General features: G+C 43.6%; 2 protein-coding genes across 5 annotated transcripts in view; one reads left to right on the top strand and one right to left on the bottom strand.

Annotated features, from left to right (window-relative positions):
- hibadha (3-hydroxyisobutyrate dehydrogenase a) overlaps positions 1 to 18,486 on the bottom strand; it is a 51,552-nt gene extending 33,066 nt beyond the window's left edge. The window contains exons 1-4 of the mRNA XM_014142939.2: positions 18,371 to 18,486; positions 14,566 to 14,726; positions 13,858 to 13,967; positions 13,123 to 13,244 (exon numbers count right to left, since the gene is read on the bottom strand). Coding sequence (XP_013998414.1) covers positions 13,123 to 13,244; positions 13,858 to 13,967; positions 14,566 to 14,726; positions 18,371 to 18,443 — 466 coding nt within the window. The 5' untranslated portion in view covers positions 18,444 to 18,486. The remainder of the gene's footprint in view (positions 1 to 13,122; positions 13,245 to 13,857; positions 13,968 to 14,565; positions 14,727 to 18,370) is intronic.
- A 1,090-nt stretch (positions 18,487 to 19,576) lies between these two features.
- LOC106570524 (tax1-binding protein 1 homolog A) overlaps positions 19,577 to 25,570 on the top strand; it is a 51,458-nt gene continuing 45,464 nt past the window's right edge. For 2 of the 4 annotated variants that reach the window (XM_014142940.2, XM_045694914.1), the window contains exons 1-2: positions 19,577 to 19,739; positions 20,450 to 20,669. In XM_014142940.2, coding sequence (XP_013998415.2) covers positions 20,478 to 20,669 — 192 coding nt within the window. In that variant the 5' untranslated portion in view covers positions 19,577 to 19,739; positions 20,450 to 20,477. Of the gene's footprint in view, positions 19,740 to 20,446; positions 20,670 to 25,570 lie in introns of all 4 variants that reach the window. The other 2 variants (XM_045694915.1, XM_045694916.1) reach the window with 2 other exon arrangements.

Raw genomic sequence — 25,570 nt, 5'->3', positions numbered from 1 at the left:
TCAGCGCAAACTCTGGTTTCTGTCGTGTTCTAACGAGAGCTGAATTAATTTGCACTTTTTTAATTACAGACAAATAATTAACTGAAGCGATTCATTATTGTCTTATAGCCTTTTAAATTGGAGCCCTTTTTGGAAGCGGTCGGTCTGTGTGTGTGCATGTGTGTGTGTCTTCATCTGTTTTTGTATGTGTGCGAGTGTGTATCTTTGTGTAAATGTGTCTTGTGTCTAAGCATTACGGAAAGGTGAAGATCCCAAACTTGGCCGTGGTGGAGACGTCAGCCGGGGCTTCTGAGGTAATATCCACAGGGTTACAAGGCTCGTGTAAAGCACTATGCACTTTTATTGATGGTAGGGTTCAATGAAAGTACATTTTGAAGGCTGTACAAACACACACCACGGTGGCTGTTCCCACGCTGTAGTAGTGAATGACGCATTTGAATGTGAGCCACACTCCAGCTCTTTTCCCTGGGGTTGAGAGTGGCTGGTCCCTAAAGGAACGCTCGTAACACTAACATCTTCATTACACCATTATAACCATTCATTTCCTTCAATGAGAGTATAATCTACCGTGTTGGTGTAGAATCCATTCACAGGTTAACTACAGTGCCTGGCTGATTCTACCGGAGTAAAAACACCTGCAAGGTAAAGTTCTGTAATTCAGGTCTCAGATGCATGAGTCCTAATTCAATTGTGCGAGGAAAACAGGCAGGCAACACAAAGAGTTACTGCTGAAGTCTACATATACCTTAGCCAAATACATTTAAACTCAGTTTCACAATTCCTGACATTATATCCTAGTAAAAATTCCCTGTCTTAGGACAGTTATGATCACCACTTTATTTTAAGAATGTGAAATGTCAGAATAATAGTAGAGAGAATGATTATTATTATTTCAGCTTTTATTTATTTTATCACATTCCCGGTGGGTCAGAAGTTTACATAACCAATTTGAAGGCAATGCTAAATGAGGCTAACTTGGGTAAAACATTTCAGGTAGCCTTCCACAAGCTTCCCACAATAAGTTGGGTGAATTTTGGCCCATTCCTCCTGACAGAGCTGGTGTAACTTGTAGGCCTCCTTGCTCGCACATGCTTTTTCAGTTCTGCCCACAAATGTATTTCTTGAGATATTGCTTCAATATATCCACATAATTTTCCTCCCTCATGATGCCATCTATTTTGTGAAGTGCACCAGTCCCTCCTGCAGCAAAGCACCCCCACAACATGATGCTGCCACCCCAGTGCTTCATGGTTGGGATGGTGTTCTTCGGCTTGCAAGCCTCCCCCTTTTTCCTCCAAACACAACGATGGTCATTATGGCCAAACAGTTCTATTTTTGTTTCATCAGACCAGAGGATATTTCTCCAAAAAGTACAATCTTTGTCTCCATGTGCAGTTGCAAACCGTAGTCTGGCTTTTTTTATGGCGGATTTATAGCAGTGGCTTCTTCCTTGCTGAGCGGCCTTCCAGGTTATGTCAATATAGGACTCGTTTTACAGTGGATATAGGTACTTTGGTACCCATTTCCTCCAGCATCTTCACAAGGTCCTTTGCAAATCAATTCCAGAACAACAGCACTTTTCGCAACAAAGAACGTTCATCTCTAGGAGACAGAACGCGTCTCCTTCCTGAGCGGTATGGCGGCTGCGTGGTCCCATGGTGGTTATACTTGCGTACTATTGTTTGTACAGATGAACGTGGTACCTTCAGGCGCTTGGAAATTGCTCCCAAGGATGAACCAGACTTGCGGAGGTCTACAAAAATGTTTCTTGGCTGATTTCTTTTGATGTTCCCGTGATGTCAAGCAAAGAGGAACTGAGTTTGAAGGTAGGCCTTGAAATACATCCACAAATACACCTCCAATTGACTCAAATGATATCAATTAGCCTATCAGAAGCTTCTAAAGCCATGACATCATTTTCTGGAATTTTCCAAGCTGTTTAAAGGCACAGTCAAGTTAGTGTATGTAAACTTCTGACCCACTGGAATTGTGGTACAGTGAATTATAAGTGAAATAATCTGTCTGTAAACAATTGTTGGAAAAATGACTTGTGTCATGCACAAAGTAGATGTCCTAACCGACTTGCCAAAACTATAGTTTGTTAACAAGAAATTCGTGGAGTGGTTGAAAAATTAGTTTTAATGACTCCAACCTAAGTGTATGTACACTTCCGACTTCAACTGTATATTCTTGATTTGACTACTGGAAATCTAAAAGGTGGCCTTTGTTCTAATATAGAGCTCTCATCTTAATGGCAACATTTTTCACTGAGTTAAAGGCCTAAACAATACGACACCATTTCTAACATTACAGTAGCGTTCCTTCCTCCCCAACCACCTGGGAAGACAGACTGGTTACAGGCCTTCAGTACAACCTCATGTAGTCCAGTGATATGGGAGATATTTTCCCAAACAAATTAAAAACCCAAACAAGCGCCATAAAAACTTGATGGTTATCAAGTAAATAACTCAAATGGAATTAGAAGAGGGACAGAGTGCTAACCAAAATCACACCACACACACACACATAAAAACAATCAGCACTTTCAGTTTATCTGCTCAAGTCACTAATGCTAGTCCTTGATGTTAAAGAGTCTTTATCTGCTCAAGTCACTAATGCTAGTCCTTGATGTTAAAAAGAGTCTTTATCTGCTCAAGTCACTAATGCTAGTCCTTGATGTTAAAAAGAGTCTTTATCTGCTCAAGTCACTAATGCTAGTCCTTGATGTTAAAAAGAGTCTTTATCTGCTCAAGTCACTAATGCTAGTCCTTGATGTTAAAAAGAGTCTTTATCTGCTCAAGTCACTAATGCTAGTCCTTGATGTTAAAAAGAGTCTTTATCTGCTCAAGTCACTAATGCTAGTCCTTGATGTTAAAAAGAGTCTTTATCTGCTCAAGTCACTAATGCTAGTCCTTGATGTTAAAAAGAGTCTATCTGCTGTGCTAACGAGCTCAAGCCTGAGAACCACTCCACACTGACATGCACACACAGACAAACATCATGAAAACACACCCCGAGAGACTGTAGCAGAGAGGGAGAAAGGGGAAGAGAAAGTCAGAGAATGATGCTGAAAGACATGCAACAGACAATCTTTGTCTTCGCTGTGTTTTTTCATTGAGCAGTACCCTGACCATCATAATCATTATCAGAGCCTGCTCCATTCCATGAGGGAGACAGAAGAGAGATCATTCCAGAATCAATCCTCCCTGTGGCCCAAAGCAGACCCCCCCCCCCCCCACACATACGCTCTCTTAAGATGAGTGACATATAGGGAGGGGTTTAGGAGAATTTGATGGACAGAGCCTTATAGTACGACTGGCAGAAACACCAGCTGACAAATAGGCCTACACACCCACAGAGAAGGACACCACACACAGTGTTGAGAGGGACAGTCCCCCAGCTGCTGTGAGTCTGCTTCCATCTGGACTCCAGGCTACTCCCCTCCTCTCACCCACAGCCTTACCTCCATTTCCCCCTCCCCTCATCCCTCTCTCTCCCCTTAACCAGCCTCCCCCTGGTCCCACTAGTGAAGGGCTTGTTATGCTAATCTAGTCAGTCCAGTGCTAGTTAAAACATCTAAATACTAGGTTGGGTTTGCTCCTATCACAACGCGGCTGGGCAAAGTGAACGTCTGTGCCTCGCATAGTCCCTCAAAAGACCTTCGCTTGAAAAACAAGAAACAAGTGGCAATAGTACAGTGTGTCCCTCTTGAGACGCCGTAGCCAGTATACACTTATTCAAAATATTCTGAATGAATCTAACTCAAGAAATCTGTAATTCATTTTGAAGTTTTTGCTGTGGAGGTCTTAGTCGCTCAATTTGACATCTAAGATGTTTGGTGCAGTATTTCTCAAGGGAAAATATGTGCATGAAAACTAGTCGTCTCTCGTTGAATGGCAACAAACAGTTCATTGAAGAATCCCAACTGTTGACCAATCACCGACGGAGGGGGTGTAGACGTCGGCTACCGAACTTCAGCTTGCCTCAGGAAAATTGTTGCGTGCACAAAGAGCCCCAAAAAACCCACGCCGAAGACCAAAACAAATAAAAACATAATATATGCAGTATATATATTTAGTTAGTCATCACTGCACTGACAGCAGACCCAGCCAGCTACCCACGTCTGTAATACCTACTAGGCCCATCTCTCTCTCAATCCCTACCCTAGAACCTTGGAACCTTAACATGCCTTCTTTTGGCCAATGGTTAGCTTTGGCGATTTGCCTGTGGCTTTCGGTGACTGCAGAATGCAATAGGCTAGACGGTACGGTTCCCAGTGTTTTTCACAAGTATACAAAGTAGCCAGCCAAATAGAAAGGAAGTGGGGGACCGGGGTTGTTCGCTCACCTGGGTTCATCATTTTGTTGCAGAAGGAGCTCTATTTGTGGCCTCTGATGCATTCTAATGTCTGGACTACATCTGAAAGAGTTCACCTCCCAGACTGGGAAAATGTGTTGTAGTATTGTGTAGAACAGGTATTCCCACTGGGGTACACCAAATAAAAATGTGATTCACATTGAAGAAAAATGATTTAAAAAAGAACAAGAGATGGGGAGAGAGAGAGAGTTTGGGGTCACTTAGAAATGTCCTTGTTATTGAAAGAAAAGCACTTTTTTGTCCATTAAAATAACATCAAATTGATCAGAAATACAGTGTAGACATTGTTAATGTTGTAAATGACTATTGTAGCTGGAAACGGCAGATTTTTAGGCGTACACAGGCCCATTATCAGCAACCATCACTCCTGTGTTCCAATGGCACATTGTGTTAGCTAATCCAAGTTTATCATTTAAAAAAAAGGCTAACTGATCATTAGAAAACCCTTTTGTAATTATGTTAGCACAGCCGAAAACTGTCACGCTGATTAAAGAAGCAATAAAGTTGGCCTTTTTTAGACTACTTGAGTCTCTGGAGCATCCGCATTTGTGGGTTCGATTACAGGCTCAAAATGTCCAGAAACAAAGGACTTTCTTCTGAAACTCGTCAGTCTATTCTTGTTCTGAGAAATGAAGGCTATTCCATGTGACAAATTGCCAAGAAACTGAAGATCTCGTACAATGCCGTGTACTACTCCCTTCACAGAACAACGCAAACTGTCTCTAACCAGAATAGAAAGAGGAGTGGCAGGCCCCGGTGCACAACTGAGCAGGAGGACAAGTACATTATAGTGTCTTGTTTGAGAAACAGACGCCTCACAAGTCCTCAACTGGCAGCTTCATTAAATAGTACCCGCAAAACACCAGTCTCAACGTCAACAGTGAAGAGGCAACTCTGGGATGCTGGCCTTCTAGGCAGAGTTCCTCTGTCCAGTCTCAACGTCAACAGTGAAGAGGCGACTCCAGGATGCTGGCCTTCTAGGCAGAGTTCCTCTGTCCAGTCTCAACGTCAACAGTGAAGAGGCGACTCCAGGATGCTGGCCTTCTAGGCAGAGTTCCTCTGTCCAGTCTCAACGTCAACAGTGAAGAGGCAACTCCAGGATGCTGGCCTTCTAGGCAGATTACCTCTGACCAGTGTCTATGTTGTTTTGCCCATCTTAATCTTTTATTTTTATTGGCCAGTCTGAGATATGGCTTTTTCTTTGCAACTTTGCCTAGAAGGCCAGCAAACTTGTGCAGTGTGAGACAAACTGTATACAAACACATTAAGCTCCCACGGTCGCACCAAAGTTAACGCAGTAAAGTCCCTTTAACACAGACCCACAGACCCACAGTGTTGTTCTCAGCGTTGGGAAAACAATGAACGGCTTTTAAAGCCTTTTAAAGTCGCCGTCCGTTAGCGATGTGGCGGCCCACTGCCGGAATACAAGACGCAGACGCAGGCATGCTGGGTAATTACCGCTAACGACCCCGCTGCTCGTTAGCCATCGTGACGTCAGAGCCTGTTTTGTTGTGGGTCTAGTTTGAATGCGGACACTTAACAACACCAGACAGTGGTGAACGTGGGTATTTTAGAGTGTGCTTGTTTGTGTGTACAGTAAGTGACTATGCGCAGTGTGTGTGTGAAAGAGTATCTATGCCAGGACAGCAGGCAGGGCTAGGCCAGACAACTGGTCAGTAAGAGCAAGACCGACAGAGAGAGGGAAAGGAAAGAAAGATGTTTTTTTTGATTGTCGTTTTTTAACAAGTTTATTACTCCTCGTCTCAGACCCCAGGAGTAACTGCCAAACCCCTATTGACGCACTCGAGATGGGAACCAAACACACACACAGACATTTAAAAACACACTACCTCACTCACCACAGGATTCATTTTGAATAAAAAGAATATCTAAATTTAAAAAAACAAAGAAAACCCCAAAAGCACAGGAAGTCTCTGTCTGTGTGGATGCTTGAATGTCTGAAGGGACTGAAAATGTTTGTGATCTTTGCATGAATCTGTGTGTGTGTGTGTGTGTGTGTGTGTGTGTGTATCAGTGGTTAAAATAGCGTAGCTACCATATTATAGATCATAAGCATTAACTCAAACAAAAATAAGTGTGTTAGGGGTCGATGCATGTCACCGTGTGTGTGTGTGACTTCATAACGAAGAAGATTCTGGTGGGACCACCAGTCAAAATTGCTTAAAGTTTGTGTGTGTGTTACTGTCGTTAGAACTGGATCTGATATCAAGAGATCACAAGAAACAGTAGTGATTGTCTCTAACAAACACAGACATACTACATACACCACTACTCCCTTGTACTTGATTGATGAATTAAGGTCACGAACTAGTAAAGAACTCCCCTCACCTGGTTGTCTAGGTCTTAACTGAAAGGAAAACAACTAAAACCTGCAGACACTAGGCCCTCCATGGAATGAGTTGACACCCTGCTCCACACACCTACATATGGCTCCCTATTGGGGTAGAGTGCCACCTCCTGGACAAACACAGCATGTCAAATCCCCTCCCCCACAACACAACGGGACGTCTGTAGTTTACCCTCCACCTCCTGACCTCTCCCTCAGTCTTCTCCTCCCTAAGTTCAGCTTATCACCAATGGGCTACTTTCATCCTCAGCAAGAGGGTTAGAGGCCAGTTCTGTTAGGATCCGTATATGAGATTTAGATAGTGGGCGGTCATGTGCGTGTGTGTTTGTGCTGTCAGGCGTCTGTGGGGCTCAGGCCAGAGGTAGCATGTAAATCATTGGCCATTCCAGAGCAGTAAACCAGGCTTTGCTAAGAGCCCAGAGAAGTAACTAAACACTGTGCTTGTATGTGTGTGGCACTGTGTGTGTGTGTGTGAGTGTGACTGTGTGTGTGTGAGTTTGTAAAACAGGCTTAGTTAAGAGCCCAGAGAGGAAGTGTGTAAACATTGTGGCTGTGCGTGGCTGTGCGTCTGTAAAACAGGCTTAGTTAAGAGCCCAGAGAGGAAGGGTCTTCACTCACTAACTACAGCCTGTCTACACTGCAGATGCCAGCATGTAAACACACAGAGGGTGTGTGTGTGTGTGTGTGAGAAAGGGAGGGAGTGTTTTGTGTGAGGAATATGTGAGAAAACGAGTGTTGCCAGACAAGCATACGACCACGGTGTAGGCTGTTGGGGACCGTCAAAAAGTGAATCTGCAGAGATGTGAATCAGTGGTATTTGTACGTGTCCCCCGGTTGGTCTGGCCGAGGTGAGAGGGACAGTTTTACAGCTACTCGTCTCATCTCCCCCCCTGTGGGGCCAGTTTCTCTTGTCTTTATCTACATGAAAGGCAATGACAAGAGATACCCGCCATTATGGCTCCGTCAACATCAAAAACACTGACAGGGTATTCTCCATTATGGCTCCATCAACATCAAAAACACTGACAGGGTATTCTCCATTATGGCTCCATCAACATCAAAAACACTGACAGGGTATTCTCCATTGCGCCTCAAGCCATTAAGAAGAACGCTGTCCTGTGCACTGTCAAGGAGCCATCAGATTGACGACTTAAAACCTTAACCTTGCCTTTAAGACCCAGTCAAAGGCAACAATAAAACCCACTCTACACTGACTACAAAGGGTGGTCACTGTCTGGCTAGAATGGAGGGAGGCAGTACAGCGCTGAACACAAATCTGAACTGAACTACCAACCCTGTATTGTACCTGCTCAGGTAAGAGTCATATTCATTATTTCACACCGTAGAGAAAAGTTTTGCAATAGGAAAAGAATAAGCGTGTCTTATTGGACAAGCTCAGGTAGTTTTTCCCAGTTTGCCTGTTTCATTCCTAGGATTCTGATCTGACAATGTTTCCTTCTAGCCTTAAATATGTTGCCATTTAACAGGATCAATTTCCACCAGCTGTTGACCTGTCGCTGGTGTACCGTCAGTGGCCTGTAGCCTACATACTGTTTCATTATAACACATAGCACCAGTTTATAAATACAAGCACTATATCTATAGATACACATAGGAGTACATGACATGGTCAGCATTGCTGCTAAAGCTCTACAGTTGATGTGTTTGTGTCCAAGGTGGAAAAAAAACTCGACCTCAAAGCACTCTCCTGCAACCCGCCTCACCAATTTAAAAAAGAAAGTATTATTTACCTCAAATCTGAAATCCACAACAGAAGCTAGCCAGAGGTTAGTCATTTTCACTGGCTAACGTTGGAGTTCAGCTAGCCACGGTTAGCTGTCCTCAGCTATCCGTTAGCTCGAAAAGCTATCGCCAGTTTTTGTACAGCGCGACTCAGACCAGAGCATACCGGACCTATTCTCTCTCCTTTCCCCGGATTTCTACCGCAGGCTCTGGACATTTACACCTGGATCTTGCAGCTAACTAGCTGCTACCTGAGTGACTATTGGCAACGTCGGTCCCGGAATTAACACACATTATTCCGGAGCTAGCCAGCTGAAGAGTTCCGTCAGCCACTCGTGGGCTTTTCCTGAGCTAGACCGCTGAAGTGTCTCCTGGGCTACAATCACCTATCCTGACCCGTTTTACTGCCGATGCGGAGCCCCATCGGGCCTTCACGACTGGACCACCGACGTCATCTGTCCGAGGGAGTTATCCAACTGGCCCCTCCGTCGCGACGTAACCTGATCGCCCATCTGCGGCCCACTAATCGTTAGCTGTCTTATCGGCTGCGATCTGAATAGGTCTATCGGACACTTTTCTTGGGCCATTATAACTAACTATTTTGCCAACTTGGACTGGTCCCCCCCTTCTACACGGAACCCCACTAACCCACAGACGGAAACGCACGAGGTGGCTAAAAACAGACCTCCCTCCATCTTCCACCAGCTTGCTACCTATGGCCCGGCTAGCTGTCTGAATCTCACTGGACCCTTTGATCACTCGGCTAAGCATGCCTCTCCTTAATGTCAATATGCCATGTCCATTGCTGTTCTGGTTAGTGTTTATTGGCTTATTTCACTGTAGAGCCTCTAGCCCTGCTCATTATACCTTATCCAACCTCTCAGTTCCTCCACCCACACATGCTATGACATCTTCTGGTTTCAATGATGTTTCTAGAGACAATATCTCTCTCATCATCACTAAGTGCCTAGGTTTACCTCTGAATTCACATCCCACCATACCTTTGTCTGTACATTATACCTTGAAGCTATTTTATCGGCCCCAGAAATCTGCTCCTTTTTCTCTCTATTCTGGACGTCACAGACGACCAATTCTTATAGCTTTTAGCCGTACCCTCATACTCATTCTTCTCTGCTCCTCTGGGGATGTAGAGGTGAATCCAGGCCCTGCAGTGCCTGGCTCCACTCCTACTCCCAAGGCGCTCTCTTTTGATGACTTCTGTAACCGTAATAGCCTTGGTTTCATGCATGTTAACATTAGAAGCCTCCTCCCTAAGTTTGTTTTATTCACTGCTTTAGCACACTCTGCCAACCCTGATGTCCTAGCTGTGTCTGAATCTTGGCTTAGGAAGTCCACCAAAAACTCAGAAATCTTCATCCCTAACTACAACGTTTTCAGACAAGATAGAACGACCAAAGGGCTCGGTGTTGCAATCTACTGCAGAGATAGCCTGCAGAGTTCTGTCCTGCTATCCAGGTCTGTACCCAAACAATTTGAACTTTTACTTTTAAAAATCCACCTCTCCAAAAACAAGTCTCTCACCGTTGCAGCCTGCTATAGACCCCCCTCGGCCCCTAGCTGTGCTCTGGACACCATATGTGAACTGATTGCCCCCCATCTATCTTCAGAGCTCGTGCTACTAGGTGACCTAAACTGGGACATGCTTAACACCCCAGCCATCCTAAAATCCAAGCTTGATGCCCTCAATCTCACACAAATTATTAATGAACCCACCAGGTACAACCCCAAAGCCGCAAACACTGGCACCCTCATAGATATCATCCTAACCAACGTGCCCTCTAAATACACCTCTGCTGTTTTCAACCAAGATCTCAGCGATCACTGCCTCATTGCCTGCACCCGTAATGGGTCAGCGGTCAAACGACCTCCACTCATCACTGTCAAACGCTCCCTGAAACATTTCAACGAGCAAGCCTTTCTAATCGACCTGGCCCTGGTATCCTGGAAAGATATTGACCTCATCCCGTCAGTAGAGGATGCCTGGTTATTTTTTTTAAATGCCTTCCTCACCATCTTAAATAAGCATGCCCCTTTCAAGAAATTTAGAACCAGGAACAGATATAGCCCTTGGTTCTCCCCAGACCTGACTGCCCTTAACCAACACAAAAATATCCTGTGGCGTTCTGCATTAGCATTGAACTGCCCCCGCGATATGCAACTTTTCAGGGAAGTTAGGAACCAATACACACAGGCAGTTAGAAACGCCAAGGCTAGCTTTTTCAAACAGAAATTTGCTTCCTGCAACTCAAACTCTAAAAAGTTCTGGGACACTGTAAAGTCCATGGAGAATAAGAACACCTCCTCCCAACTGCCCACTGCACTGAGGATAGGAAACTCTGTCACCACCGATAAGCCCACTATAATTGAGAATTTCAATAAGCATTTTTCTACGGCTGGCCATGCTTTCCACCTAACTACCCCTACTGCATTCAACAGCACTGCACCCCCCACAGCTACTCGCCCAAGCCTCCCCCATTTCTCCTTCTCCCAAATCCATTCAGCTGATGTTCTGAAAGAGCTGCAAAATCTGGACCCCTACAAATCAGCTGGGCTTAACAATCTGGACCCTTTCTTTCTAAAATTATCTGCCGAAATTATTGCAACCCCTATTACTAGCCTGTTCAACCTCTCTTTCGTGTCGTCTGAGATTCCCATAGATTGGAAAGCAGCTGCTGTCATCCCCCTCTTCAAAGGAGGTGACACTCTTGACCCAAATTGCTACAGACCTATATCCATCCTACCCTGCCTTTCTAAGGTCTTCGAAAGCCAAGTCAACAAACAGATTACCGACCATTTCGAATCCCACCGCACCCTCTCCGCTATGCAATCTGGTTTCAGAGCTGGTCATGGGTGCACCTCAGCCACGCTCAAGGTCCTAAACGACATCGTAACCGCCATCGATAAGAAACAATACTGTGCTGCCGTATTCATTGACCTGGCCAAATCTTTTGACTCTGTTAATCACCATATCCTCATCGGCAGACTCAGTAGCCTTGGTTTCTGAAACGATTGTGTCGCCTGGTTCACCAACTACTTCTCTGATAGAGTTCAGTGTGTCAAATCGGAGGGCCTGCTGTCCGGACCTCTGGCAGTCTCTATGGGGGTACCACAGGGTTCAATTCTTGGGCCAACTCTTTTCTCTGTATACATCAATGATGTCGCTTTTGCTGCTGGTGAATCTCTGATCCACCTCTACGCAGACGACACCACTCTGTATACTTCTGGCCCTTCTATGGACACTGTGTTACCAACCCTCCAGACGAGCTTCAATGCTATACAACTCTCCTTCCGTCGTCTCCAACTGCTCCTAAATACAAGTAAAACTAAATGCATGCTCTTCAACCGATCGCTGCCTGCACCTGCCCGCCTGTCCAGCATCAATTCTCTGGACGGTTCTGACTTAGAATTTGTGGACAACTACAAATACCTAGGTGTCTGGTTAGACTGTAAACTCTCCTTCCAGACTCACATCAATCATCTCCAATCCAAAGTTAAATCTAGAATTGGCTTCCTATTTCGCAACAAAGCATCCTTCACTCATGCTGCCAAACATACCCTCGTAAAACTGACCATCCTACCAATCCTCGACTTCGGCGATGTCATTTACAAAATAGCCTCCAATACCCTACTCAACAAGCTGGATGCAGTCTATCACAGTGCCATCCGTTTTGTCACCAAAGCCCCATATACTACCCACCACTGCGACCTGTACACTCTCGTTGGCTGGCCTTCGTTTCATAATCGTCACCAAACACATTGGCTCCAGGTCATCTACAAGACCCTGCTAGGTAAAGTCCCCCCTTATCTCCGCTCACTGGTCACCATAGCAGCACCCACCTGTAGCACGCGCTCCAGCAGGTATATCTCTCTGGTCACCCCTAAAGCCAACTCCTCCTTTGGTCGTCTCTCCTTCCAGTTCTCTGCTGCCAATGACTGGAACGAACTACAAAAATCTTAAACTGGAAACACTTATCTCCCTCACTAGCTTTAAGCACCAACTATCAGAGCAGCTCCCAGATCACTGCACCTGTACATAGCCCATCTATAATATAGCCCAAACTACTACCTCTTCCCCTACTGCATTTATTTATTTTTCTCCTTTGCACCATATTATTTATATTTTAACTTTGAACTTTCTTCAAATAACAAACCTACTATTCCTGTTTTACTTGCTATACTTTATTTACTTTGCCACCATGGCCTTTTTTGCCTTTACCTCCCTTATCTCACATCATTTGCTCACATTGTATATAGTCTTATTTTTTTTCTACTGTATCATTGATTGTATGTTGTTTTACTCCATGTGTAACTCTGTGTTTTTGTATGTTGTCGAACTGCTTTGCTTTATCTTGGCCAGGTCGCAATTGTAAATGAGAACTTGTTCTCAACTTGCCTACCTGGTTAAATAAAGGTGAAATAAAATAAATAAAAAGACTAGAGAGGTGTGTGTGTGTGTGTGTGTGTGTGTGTGTGTGTGTGTGTGTGTGTATCAGAGACTGAACCACCAGTAGGCCAGAAACAGAAGTAAAACCTTTCTTTGGACATGGCTAGTAGTGACACAGTACGTGATCGCCATAGCAACAGAATGTTGACATCCCAAACCCGTCCCTTACCTCCTGACACGGGAGCGTCCATGAACACGGCGCCCATCTTCTCGGCGGCGAGGGCCATTTCCTTGGAGACGGAGGGGTCGATGGTGGAGGAATCGATGAGCAGCGTTCCCTTCTTCACTTTCCTGAGAAAGAAGAACAGGGTTATTGCCATCCGAGATCCTTGGGACGGCCCTACTCTAAACCCTAACCTCTACCGTTACCTTAACCTTTACCTAACTACTTTAATATTTCCACTTGACCGGGGTAGGGACATCTCCAGGATCCCAGATAGCACGGACCAGAAGAAAAAGACGAGAGGAAAAACCCAGTCACGTGACCATATCACATGATCTCAGAGCACAGACCCACAGTACCAGGCTCTGTTTCAGGTCCAGCACAGGCACACCTGACTTAACTTAGTCTGGAGACCATGATCAGTTTAATCAGGAGCAGGGCTAGAACAAAAGCCTGCTCTGAATAAGCAGCTAGGCTCTACCATGCCTTCCAATGAGGTTTATAACTATCTGATTCCTTCCAATTTACAAACACCAGTTATAGGGGGACAGGCCAGTTATAGGGGGACAGGCCAGTTATAGGGGGACAGGCCAGTTATAGGGGGACAGGCCAGTTATAGGGGGACAGGCCAGTTATAGGGGGACAGGCCAGTTATAGGGGGACAGGCCAGTTATAGGGGGACAGGCCAGTTTCTACATCTATAGTTCTGGTGAGGAGGACCAGAGAGGGGGAGCTGATTACTTGAGGATGCCGTTGGGTCCAGTGTAGACCTCGATGACGTTGGGACTGGAGGGGAGCATGGTGATGATCCTGTCTGCTTTATCTGCAACCTCTGCTGGGGAGTCCAGGATCTGGACAGGGAGGAAACAGACGGGAAAGATGGGGTGAGAAATAAAAAGAAAACACTAACAGAGTTACAATGACGTTGCATCCCTATTCTCCATATTGCTGAAGTGTGCACTTACACAGTCCTGTCATGTATTTAAAAGTGTTGGATTGGTTTAAGCATTGGCTGAAGGGAGTTTCCACCATTGTTAAATCAATGATTGGAAGTGTTGGGACACAGCCTGAGAAACCCACACCAGCAGATGTACTTCTACCATCACCTCCAGACTCAGCAGATACACAGCTAACATGTAGGGTACACGTACCAGTAATGTGGCCTATGCTTGTCTCCCTGTTGACCTACTGCTGTGATTCAGGGGTAAGGGAGAGCAATACAGTAAGTCAGAGAAAACACACGGCCAACAAACAGCTAACAGCTGCGGGTGTTATTCATTTCTGGGCGTTTCAACATGTAGACCTCCAGCAGGTGATCTACTGTGCATGGTCAACATTCATTATGGTGCGTCTTGTCTACTGCTATGATCACGGCAACAATTCAGTGGTAATGTAGAGAAACACAGTAAGCAGGTTAGGTGACGTAAGTAGGTACTAGCTAGGTGTTACCTGTGCCCCCTCGTCTTGTAGCTCCTTGCAGGACTCAGGGAAGACGTCGGTGGCGATGACAGGGTATCCGTGCTTCAGCAGGTTCTTGGCCATGGGGCTGCCCATGTTCCCCAGCCCAATGAACCCCACTGGAGTCTTAGAGGCCATCGACCTGCTAGACACTGGAGAGCACACACAGGGAAGACATAGTACAGAAAATTGTAGAGACAAAGTAAACTATGGTTAAGTTAACACATTCCTACTTAAAATGGAGGATTCACCCTTTTTTCAAATGTTTTATCATTTTTGTGCATCTCTAAATGATGTTCTATCGAATACCGGGGTAATTTCATGTTCATCGGAGTTCTTGGTATTCACGTTGGACAGAAATACAGCTGGTATGACGAGTTTTGCATCACATCATACAGGCTGTATTTCTGCAGCTTGAACTTCGAATAGCTCAGATACACATGAAAACCTGAAATGACCCCAGGAATCGATAGAACAACAACTTAGAGATGCACAAAAAAAACATAACATTCAAAATTGGTGAATCTTTCCTTTAAGTAAACTGTCTATCATAGTTTATTTTTGTGTAACATTAGTTCCACACCCCGTGTTTCCCATAGATTTGACTCCTTGCTGTGGCACATGCTGAGGGGTCGGCAACAGGAGGCCCGCGGGCTAAAACCGGCCAGCATGTGATTTTTTTGGGCCAGCCAAAGTTTATAAAAATAAATAAATTATATATATCAATTCCGCAAAAAATGTGTTTCATTTAGGAAATCTGCTCACCAAGTATTCCCACAACTAAAAAACAGAAATGATCGTGACTCAATGTAATCAAGTTAGCCTTGTCCTTTTCAAATACAATCTCTTTTGGGGCTTAGTTGTGGTCAATTTGCAGTGTACAAATTATAATTATGTTCCAGCCCCCTAATCATCCGCTCTGCCAAAAATTGGTTAGCAGGCTGAAGAAATGTCATATTCAGAGACCAGAATTTGTTATGCAATATCTGATGAGTAGCTGAAGTCAGGGTTGCCATGTCGATGGTTTTCCGACGAAATTAGCCTATTTTGAAAACGATTTTGTGGGTGAAAATGTATTGGTCGCGGGTTGCAGGTTTTTGGGCTACTTTGAAGTTGCACGACATGGCATTTCTCTTAAAGCTGCAATATATGTAACTTTTTGGGCGACCGGACCAAATTCACATAGAAATGTGAGTTAAAGATCGGCCATTCTCATTGAAAGCAAGTATGAGAAGTTTCTATGAGCTTTATTTCTATGCTTCCTAATCAAGTTTATTTTGCTTCACAACCAAAATACAATATTTTTGGTTGTGAAAAATATATTTCACAGCGGTTTAGATGGTACAATGATTCTCTACATTATACTTGCTCGTTTTGTCACAAACTGAAATTAGGCGATCTATTACCATTTTAGAAACCAAGAAAAGGCAGAGTGATTTCTGCATAGTGCATCTTAAACAAAGAAACACACAAACACACACACTTCACTGTGACCTGCTGCTGCTGACTATGAAGCAGTGAGGCAGGCTGTTGCTGAGTGAGTGAGTGAGTGGTGGGGCGGGCCGGAGGGGTCTGTGTGTGTTGAGAGAGCACTGCAGCAGGCAGCTGAGTCCACTATTGGCTGAGTCACGTGAGTGAGAGGAGACAGAGCAGCACACGTTGTGACAACTGATGAACAGTTGTAGGTCGGCTATTTAGATTGTCATTATGGAGAGACCCGGTGGGCTCCCGAGTGGCGCAGCGGTCTAAGGCACTGCATCTCAGTGCTAGAGGCGTCACTACAGACCCTGGTTTGATTCCAGGCTGAATCACAACCGGCCGTGATTGGGAGTCCCATAGGGCAGCGCACAATTGGCCCAGCATCGTCCGGGGTAGGCCGCCATTGTAAATAAGAATTTATTCTTAACTGACTTGCCTAGTTAAAAATGTTAAAAATTCCCCAACCCTTTTTCCATAAAACATATTAACACGCTAGACTGATGCGCATCAAGAAATAACGGCACTGGAAAACAACTTTGGGCGCACTACAGCGCATTAGATAAATTCGCTCAAAGGCCATTTAAACATCTAATGCCAACTTTGCCTATGGAAAACCATTTCAAGCGAAGTGTTTTACGCATGCTCAGTTCTTGAGGGCTGTGCATATGGAAATGTTAAATGGAAGGTATGGAAATCACTTGTGTGCTTTGTTATGGGGAAAAGTTCTCAATGAAAGTGACGTTAAAATGTGGAGAATGACACATTTGCATCTGTTGGCCATCGCATCTCTTTAGCCTACAGTACCATTTGATACAATAAATACATTAAAATGATGATATCACAGGAGTCATTGCAAATCAACTTGTGCCACTTGTGTAGCCTACCTGGAGCTGGTAAACTGATTTAATAAATAGCCTATAACTTCAGTTTATTGTTATTATGCAATTATTAATGGTCATGTTTAGTTCATTAAATTGGAAGTTATCAAAGCTCTATCACAATTGCCTATCAGTTGTTAGAATGCATTCAATTGACAGTAACAGTCAGTCAGATTAGGATATAGGTAAAAAAAAAAAAACCTGCTGTTGTTGACAAGCATATTCAGTTCATATGCATATTACTCATGTTAAATTCAGTGATTGAAATTACGACCCCATCCTCAGTAGCCCGATGGCCAACAAGCACTTCTTACCTCGAAGTCGCCTCGCTATTCATGTTGAATATATTAGTCTGTCAATTTGAACTAAGCAAGCTACTAAATCATACAGCTTACACCTTACTGTAGGCTATCTGAAATTAGATGTAGGCCTATCAGGGGCTACAGGCTACCTGCATCTATGTAGCTAAGCAAACCATTGAAAAGTTGAATTACAATCATAAAGCCAGATTTTAGTCTGTAGCCTGTGCCTATTGAAATGACAAGTCAATATCCCAAATGGGTAGCCCTGAATGCTGATTGGCTGAAATTCGTTGTACATCAGACCGTATACCACAGGTATGACAAACAACTTTTTACTGTTCCAATTAAGCTGGTAACCAGTTTATAATAGCAATAAGGCACCGTGGGGGTTTGTGGTATATGGCCAATACACCATGGCTAACAGCTGGCTGTAGCCAGGCACTCCATTCAAATTCCTTTATTATGTCACAACTCGCAATAATTATTATTTTGATTAAAACAGAATTTAGGTTAACGTATGTCAATACTGCTTAATTGGCTTGATAAAGTTATGGAATAGGGTTTATTGGCACCTCAGATGGAGGGCCAATTTAGAGTTCAACATCAGTGTGATGCGACGCTATGAACTGATGTAGTTGTGTCAAATAAACTGACACATAGATATGATAGTGTAGGAAGAGGTGGGAGGGAGCCTTATGGCTAAATTCAAATCACCAGGCTCAGCCTACTATGCAGTCACTACAGCCACGAAGAACGTCGTGTTCCACTCAGTTGATCACATGTAAAGTCAAGGAAACATGAGTCTGCAGAATTGACTAACTACTTATAGGGATTTGTGAGATAGATGATGGCATAGCCATGTCCATTGTTTCAAGCTATCACTGGCAATCAGTTCATGGTCGTATTTCATTAATGTCAACATGGGAGGCCATTGTATTTAGCTAACGCAAAACACAAAAACACAGCAGGTAACCAACCAACTGTTCAGAAGATATCAAAGTTATCTACAAAAACCGCCACTAACACACCACAAATTCCTAGCTAGGAAGTGTGTTTTTCGGTTGCATGTTGTGCTATTATGCACATGCACACCACGAAAAATACGGTGGGAAATTTTAAAACTGGTAAATACGTTACCCAGAACCAGATGGACATGTTGTTTATTGCACCTTTGCAACAAATTCCGAGACCCTCTGAACAACGCAGCCATGCTTCGTTCCCCTTGACCTCGGCGTTTACAGTGACAGCTGACAGACAGGAAGTAAAGGGGAGTTAGTTATCATTGACTGCTATTTGGACCACTCAGTGGTCTCAGCCGAGCGCAACAGCCAATAGAAATCTTGCAAAGGTGGGACATCCTGTGTGTTCATGTCTTAAGTCTCTTTACAGTGAAGTATTGTGTTTTTGGGGGACATTAGTAAATTGGTCTCAAACGTTGAAATAAATCTTTCGAGTGCGGCCTTTTTATTCGATGCAATATTAGTGAATGTGCTATTAGCATTAAAACTATTCAAACACAAATCGTTTGTGGTCATTATCATTTTTAAACATTATATTTAGGTTATGGGGAACCTTGATCGTGTTCAATCAAACATCGTTTTCAACAAAATCTTTTTAAAAAGTAAAAAAAAAAGAATTCCACCAGTCAGAGTATTATTACCCAAACTAATGTGCAGTAGAGTACTTTTCTTTATTTAATTTTTCGGGATGTACTTTATGTTTAATGGTGTAATTTTTTTGTTAATTCTCTTGTCCTCTGCGTGTCTTTCTGGTGAATTCGTGCCCTTCTCTCTATCAAATCGCATGCAGACTCCAGCGTCACTTCGTGCAACATTTTTTTAATCGTTATTTAACTAGGCAAATCAGTTAAAGAACACATTCTTATTTCCAATGACGGCCTAGGAACAGTGGAGGGGCAGAACGACATATTTTTACCTTATCGACTCGGGGATTCGTTCTTGCAACCTTTCGGTTACAAGTCCAACGCTCTAACCACTAGGCTACCTGCCACCCCAGTGTGTGTGTGTGTGTGTGTGTGTGTGTGTGTGTGTGTGTGTGTGTGTGTGTGTGTGTGTGTGTGTGTGTGTGTGTGTGTGTGTGTGTGTGTGTGTGTGTGTGTGTGTGTGTGTGTGTGTGTGTGTGTGTGTGTGTGTGTGTGTACAGTGCGTGTGTGTGAGTGCCGCACTAGCCTATTTATTTCCCAGTGCAATTACAGCAACTGCAAATAATCGTGCATTAGTCAGAGATGGCTACTTATAGTCATTCATTATAAGCATTTTAAATATATTATTTCGAGGCATCAAATCAGTGAAATTTTCGCGTGGTGCAACTGGAATCTTTTTCCTCAGCACCACCATCCCATCCCGGAAGTGACACCATCAGTGACAACCATAGCTCAGTGGTTGACAACGGGGCCTGGAGCTGTGTAACAACAACGGCTTTTGGACTGTCATATGTTGGCTTTCAAAACATAATTTTACCTTGTTTGGATTCATATGTAAGACAGGTAATGAATCGATTTAAACGGAAACAATAGATGTTATTGTCGTATTGCTATGGGGTTTGGCCTATCAAGACAGATAACCCTGAGATTGTTGCTAGCTACCTTGTTGTGGACAGATCAGTTTCGGTAGCTAAAAGGCCGTTGAAGGTTAATGCGCAGCTAGATACTTAATCAATTCAGTTGTCAATGAAAGTTACTTTAGGGAATAGTTATCTATGCGAACAGTATATCTAGGTAGTTAATCATCCTAAATGTGTTTTTGTCAGATACATGCTCTTATAGCTAGCCGCTCTCCGTGCGTGTGAAAATGCCACCTGTGCTGGCTATGTTGCTAGCTAAATTAGGTTGTCCTTGTTTTGGCGCTTCAGCTCTGCTGCTTTACTATGACATAGTGTGTTTTATACGTGATCTTACGCAGTCTGACGTTTGCCATCATATCGTCATTTCAACATGCGTAGGCAGGCTTGGAATTATTCCATGTTACATTTCAGTTCACTGAAGCGTTCACGTAGATCAAACAACCTAACAGCGGGACGCGATCAATTCAAATGTTATTGTAAATGGGTCAAATGTACATTTGCTAGGTTAAATTTGAGGTGTGTGTGTGAGTGAGAGAGACAGGAGAAAATATGCATGCCTGGCCAGGCTTATTTTCATATCCCTTCACTATTTTCTCTCTCCATGTTCTCTCGCTTCCTTATTTCCCCCAGCAGGTCAGACAAATGAAGTGACAAGCAGGATATGATGTCCTCGTTCCAGGTGGTGGGCTCTTCGCCCACCAGTGGCATTGGTGTCATGGAAACATCAAACTTTGCTCATGTTATCTTCCAGAACGTTAGGAAGAGCTTCCTGCCCCAGGAGGCACTGGAGTGTCACTACACCCTCACCTCCTACATCACCCCCAATCCCAAAGACTGGGTGGGCATCTTTAAGGTAACATCACACCGTGTGTCACCCCCCAGATTTTTTGGTGGGGGTGGGGGGGCTTCTGAAGAGTGTCTTTCTTCGCTCTGCTGATGACTTTCTCCACTCACACAGGAGTAATAAAGGCCTAGTTCACACATTTTGTGGATTTGTTTTTTTCATATAATAATTTGCTGCAGCACCCCTGCTTCCCTTGTCTATGGCCAGTTGTAATTTGAAATACAAATATGCCCAACTCCGAGCTCTGACCAAAAAAAATAACATGGCGGACAATTTCTCTAGCCTCAGATCAGTAGTAACCACCCAGTTCAATGATTGTTATATTAAAATGAAAAGACGACGCTAACATTTCTACACCCCAGTAACATGCATGATTTGTGTCATCTCAGACATTTTCTAATACAACAGTTGAGCTAGCTAATGAAGTGCTGGCTAATTCGCGATACTAGCTAGCTAGCTGGACTCAACTCACAGCTGTTTAATCAACTGACAGTGACTACCGCATTTTGGGGGATTGCTAACTGGCTTAAATCTAGCTAACTAGCATTCTTGGTCACTCACTGAGCAGGCAGTAGCCAACAAATCGTGGACGCATGATCAGCAAACAGTGGAAGATGAGCCAGCCTGCATAGCTAGTTTGTTTTCAGACAAATATGTTCAACTCCTAGCTTTTTTGGGAGGGTTATTAAACTATATAGAGCTATGACTACATGGAACTCTATTCCACATCAGGTAACTGATGCAAGCAGTAGAATCAGATTTTAAAAAAAACTGGTAAAAATACACCTTATGGAACAGCGGAGACTGTTGAAGAGTGGAAGCACTAGAATGACATAAATTGCAGCTAATTTGGTAGTAGGCTAGATGTAGCAGTCATGGCATTACTAGGCAAACTGAGTTTGCTGCCTGTCATTCCAACTCATACAACCAAGCTAATGGGACCACTTGTTCTATGTAGCATAGTGACACAACAAAAGTCAGAGGTGTGTTTCAGGGTACGTTAATGTCAGAAGGTAACCACACTCTTGCAACCCAAAAATTCTAGTTTTTTTTGTGAAAAATATATAAAAAATAAAATGTTGGGATCCATTTTGTTAGTGTATTAATGCTTCCTCATGACCCACCAACTAAAATATGTCTTTCTTCTCCTCTTTCATCAACCGGATTCTCTTCTCCCTCTTTCCTTCCCTCTTTCCTTCCCTCTTTCCTTCCACAGAGATGTTTCTAGTAGCTGTGGTGTGGTTATTTAATGTGCAGAGGGAGGTGGGGGAGGCAGAGAGAACAGACAGGTCTTGCTGGGGGGTATTTTGTGCTCGGTCTCTCACACACATCCTTATTTATTTCTCTCTCTTTCCATCTCTCTCTTCCACCTCTCCCTTTCTTGTTGCCCCCTCCCACTCTCCTCTCTTTCATCAGGGCTCATCAAATCTCACACTTAATTAACAGGAAATGTGAACGAGGAAACGTAATGTCTCATAAAGACACAAAGCATTTTATCATCCTTTAAGAAGTTACTTCAAATCCACCCAGCTCAATTACAAATGAATAAAGATGGTGGGTTTATTTGGAAAATGTAGATTGGTTAATCTGCACTAATGGAGTCTGTGATGGTGAAGCCTCATGTGACACCACTATGTGAGGGTCTTTCTCTCTGTGTGTGTGTGTGTGTGTGTGTGTGTGTGTGTGTGTGTGTGTGTGTGTGTGTGTGTGTGTGTGTGTGTGTGTGTGTGTGTGTGTGTGTGTGTGTGTGCACTACTGAGAGAGCTCCAGACACATACATCTAGCACAGCTTCTTGGGCAGTTACACTACCCTTGATACACACACTGAGACACACACACAGAGAGAGAGAGAGGGAGACACACACACACACACACACACACAGAGAGAGAGACACACAGACCCTGAGGCTCTCTGACATGCAATATGTAAGTTAGGTACAGGCTCCCCCTACTGGCTGTATACTGTCATTGACACTTCCTTCTGAAACCCAGGTTTGTGAACACAGGGATTAGGGTTGGCAACACAAGGCTCAGGTGATGCTAAATGTTGATAGTCATGCACGTATCGCACTTACCCATGTATCAAACACAATACGTTTGGAATGAGATTTTAGTTTTTAGAAGCTCCAAAGCACTTGTATCAACTCTTATGATGTAAAGCGCACACACACACCATACACACACACACACCACACGTACACACACACACACCATACACACACACCTTTCTGCTTCTGAAAAAGCCCCTGATTCAGGAGGTAGTGGAGTTGTGGCACGTTTGTGACGTTAGCGGGAGAAACCTGTTTAGTAAGCATGTAATTAACGTGTCATCGGACCGTGTGCACACGCCTCTGAGCCGTGATGGATGGAAGCTTGGTCTGTGATTATTCTCTAGCATCACTCCAAACCAAACTCCAGTCACCTACAACCCTCCACTATATAATTAACAAATTATTTATGTGTTCAAACCTCCCCATTAGACTAACGCCCAAGTACATAGATACGCACAAACACACACACACACACAATTGTGCATGCACACACTGAAATATAAACCAGTCCACCCTACCTTGTCATTAAAAGAGACACTTGTGCATAAAGAATGTTCTCTTGATAAGAGTTAGATACATTCTAAGGTGTTATAGAATGTCATCCACATTCTGAATAGGCCTTACATTGTCATCAAACAAACAATCCTTATCACTCCAAACATTGTTATTGCATTAAAAGTGGATGTTGTCATCAAGGTAACACTAGCCTGTGGTTCAGCTCCATAGGATGACTCACCTTGTTGAGTAAATCATGGTCTGTTTCAGAAACTCTCAGCCAAGGCTGTCTCCATGGAGATCTGGTTAGAGTGAATGGCCCCTAACCTGAGTTTGAACACAACACTAATTTAGAATATTTAGGACAATATGACATATTAAATAATCTGGTTAGGTGTTGTGTGACGAAGAGAGAGATCTGTAGGGAGGGAGAGAGAGAGATGGAGGGATGTGGAAAGTAAGAAGCGGGAGAGAGAAGGACGGAGGAAGGGAAAGAGAAAAGGAGGGAGGGAGAGTGTGATTGTGTATGACAGTTTTACGTTGTAGGTTATGTTTGGAGTTATGATGTTCTGTCCTCTCTTACTCAGCCGTCACATAACAACACATGCCTTCCATATATTACATCTCTCTCCCTTCATTTGCAGGAGGTGGAAAAAAAGTTGATTATTCTTCCCTTTAAACTAGGCTGTTTTTCTTCCCTTTAAACTAGGCTGTGTTTCTCCCCTTTAAACTAGGCTGTTTTTCTTCCCTTTAAACTAGGCTGTGTTTCTCCCCTTTAAACTAGGCTGTGTTTCTCCCCTTTAAACTAGGCTGTTTTTCTTCCCTTTAAACTAGGCTGTTTTTCTTCCCTTTAAACTAGGCTGTTTTTCTTCCCTTTAAACTAGGCTGTTTTTCTTCCCTTTAAACTAGGCTGTCTTTCTCCCCTTTAAACTAGGCTGTTTTTCTTCCCTTTAAACTAGGCTGTGTTTCTTCCCTTTAAACTAGGCTGTTTTTCTTCCCTTTAAACTAGGCTGTTTTTCTCCCCTTTAAACTAGGCTGTTTTTCTCCCCTTTAAACTAGGCTGTTTTTCTTCCCTTTAAACTAGGCTGTTTTTCTCCCCTTTAAACTAGGCTGTGTTTCTCCCCTTTAAACTAGGCTGTTTTTCTCCCCTTTAAACTAGGCTGTGTTTCTCCCCTTTAAACTAGGCTGTGTTTCTCCCCTTTAAACTAGGCTGTGTTTCTCCCCTTCAAACTAGGCTGTTTCTCTCCCCTTTTAAACTTGGTTGTGTTTCTCCCCTTTAAACTAGGCTGTTTCTCTCCCCTTTAAACTAGGCTGTTTCTCTCCCCTTTAAACTAGGCTGTTTCTCTCCCCTTTAAACTAGGTTGTGTTCCTCTCCCCTTTAAACTAGGTTGTGTTCCTCTCCCCTTTAAACTAGGCTGTGTTCCTCTCCCCTTTAAACTAGGTTGTGTTCCTATGCCCTTTAAACTAGGCTGTGTTCCTCTGCCCTTTAAACTAGGCTGTGTTCCTCTCCCCTTTAAACTAGGTTGTGTTCCTATGCCCTTTAAACTAGGCTGTGTTCCTCTCCCCTTTAAACTAGGCTGTGTTCCTCTCCCCTTTAAACTAGGTTGTGTTCCTATGCCCTTTAAACTAGGCTGTGTTCCTATGCCCTTTAAACTAGGCTGTGTTTCTCCCCTTTAAACTAGGCTGTGTTCCTCTGCCCTTTAAACTAGGTTGTGTTCCTCTGCCCTTTAAACTAGGCTGTTTTTCTTCCCTTTAAACTAGGCTGTTTTTCTCCCCTTTAAACTAGGCTGTGTTTCTCCCCTTTAAACTAGGCTGTTTTTCTCCCCTTTAAACTAGGCTGTTTTTCTTCCCTTTAAACTAGGCTGTTTTTCTTCCCTTTAAACTAGGCTGTTTCTCTCCCCTTTAAACTAGGCTGTTTTTCTCCCCTTTAAACTAGGCTGTGTTTCTCCCCTTTAAACTAGGCTGTTTTTCTCCCCTTTAAACTAGGCTGTTTCTCTCCCCTTTAAACTAGGCTGTGTTCCTCTGCCCTTTAAACTAGGCTGTTTCTCTCCCCTTTAAACTAGGCTGTTTCTCTCCCCTTTAAACTAGGCTGTGTTCCTCTGCCCTTTAAACTAGGCTGTGTTCCTCTGCCCTTTAAACTAGGTTGTGTTCCTCTGCCCTTTAAACTAGGTTGTGTTCCTCTGCCCTTTAAACTAGGCTGTTTTTCTTCCCTTTAAACTAGGCTGTGTTTCTCCCCTTTAAACTAGGCTGTTTTTCTCCCCTTTAAACTAGGCTGTTTTTCTTCCCTTTAAACTAGGCTGTTTTTCTTCCCTTTAAACTAGGCTGTTTTTCTCTCCCCTTTAAACTAGGCTGTTTCTCTCCCCT

The sequence above is a fragment of the Salmo salar genome, chromosome ssa14, assembly GCF_905237065.1.
Source record: "Salmo salar chromosome ssa14, Ssal_v3.1, whole genome shotgun sequence".
Classification (NCBI taxonomy): Eukaryota; Metazoa; Chordata; class Actinopteri; order Salmoniformes; family Salmonidae; genus Salmo; species Salmo salar.
This window is presented reverse-complemented; position numbering and strand designations above follow the sequence as displayed.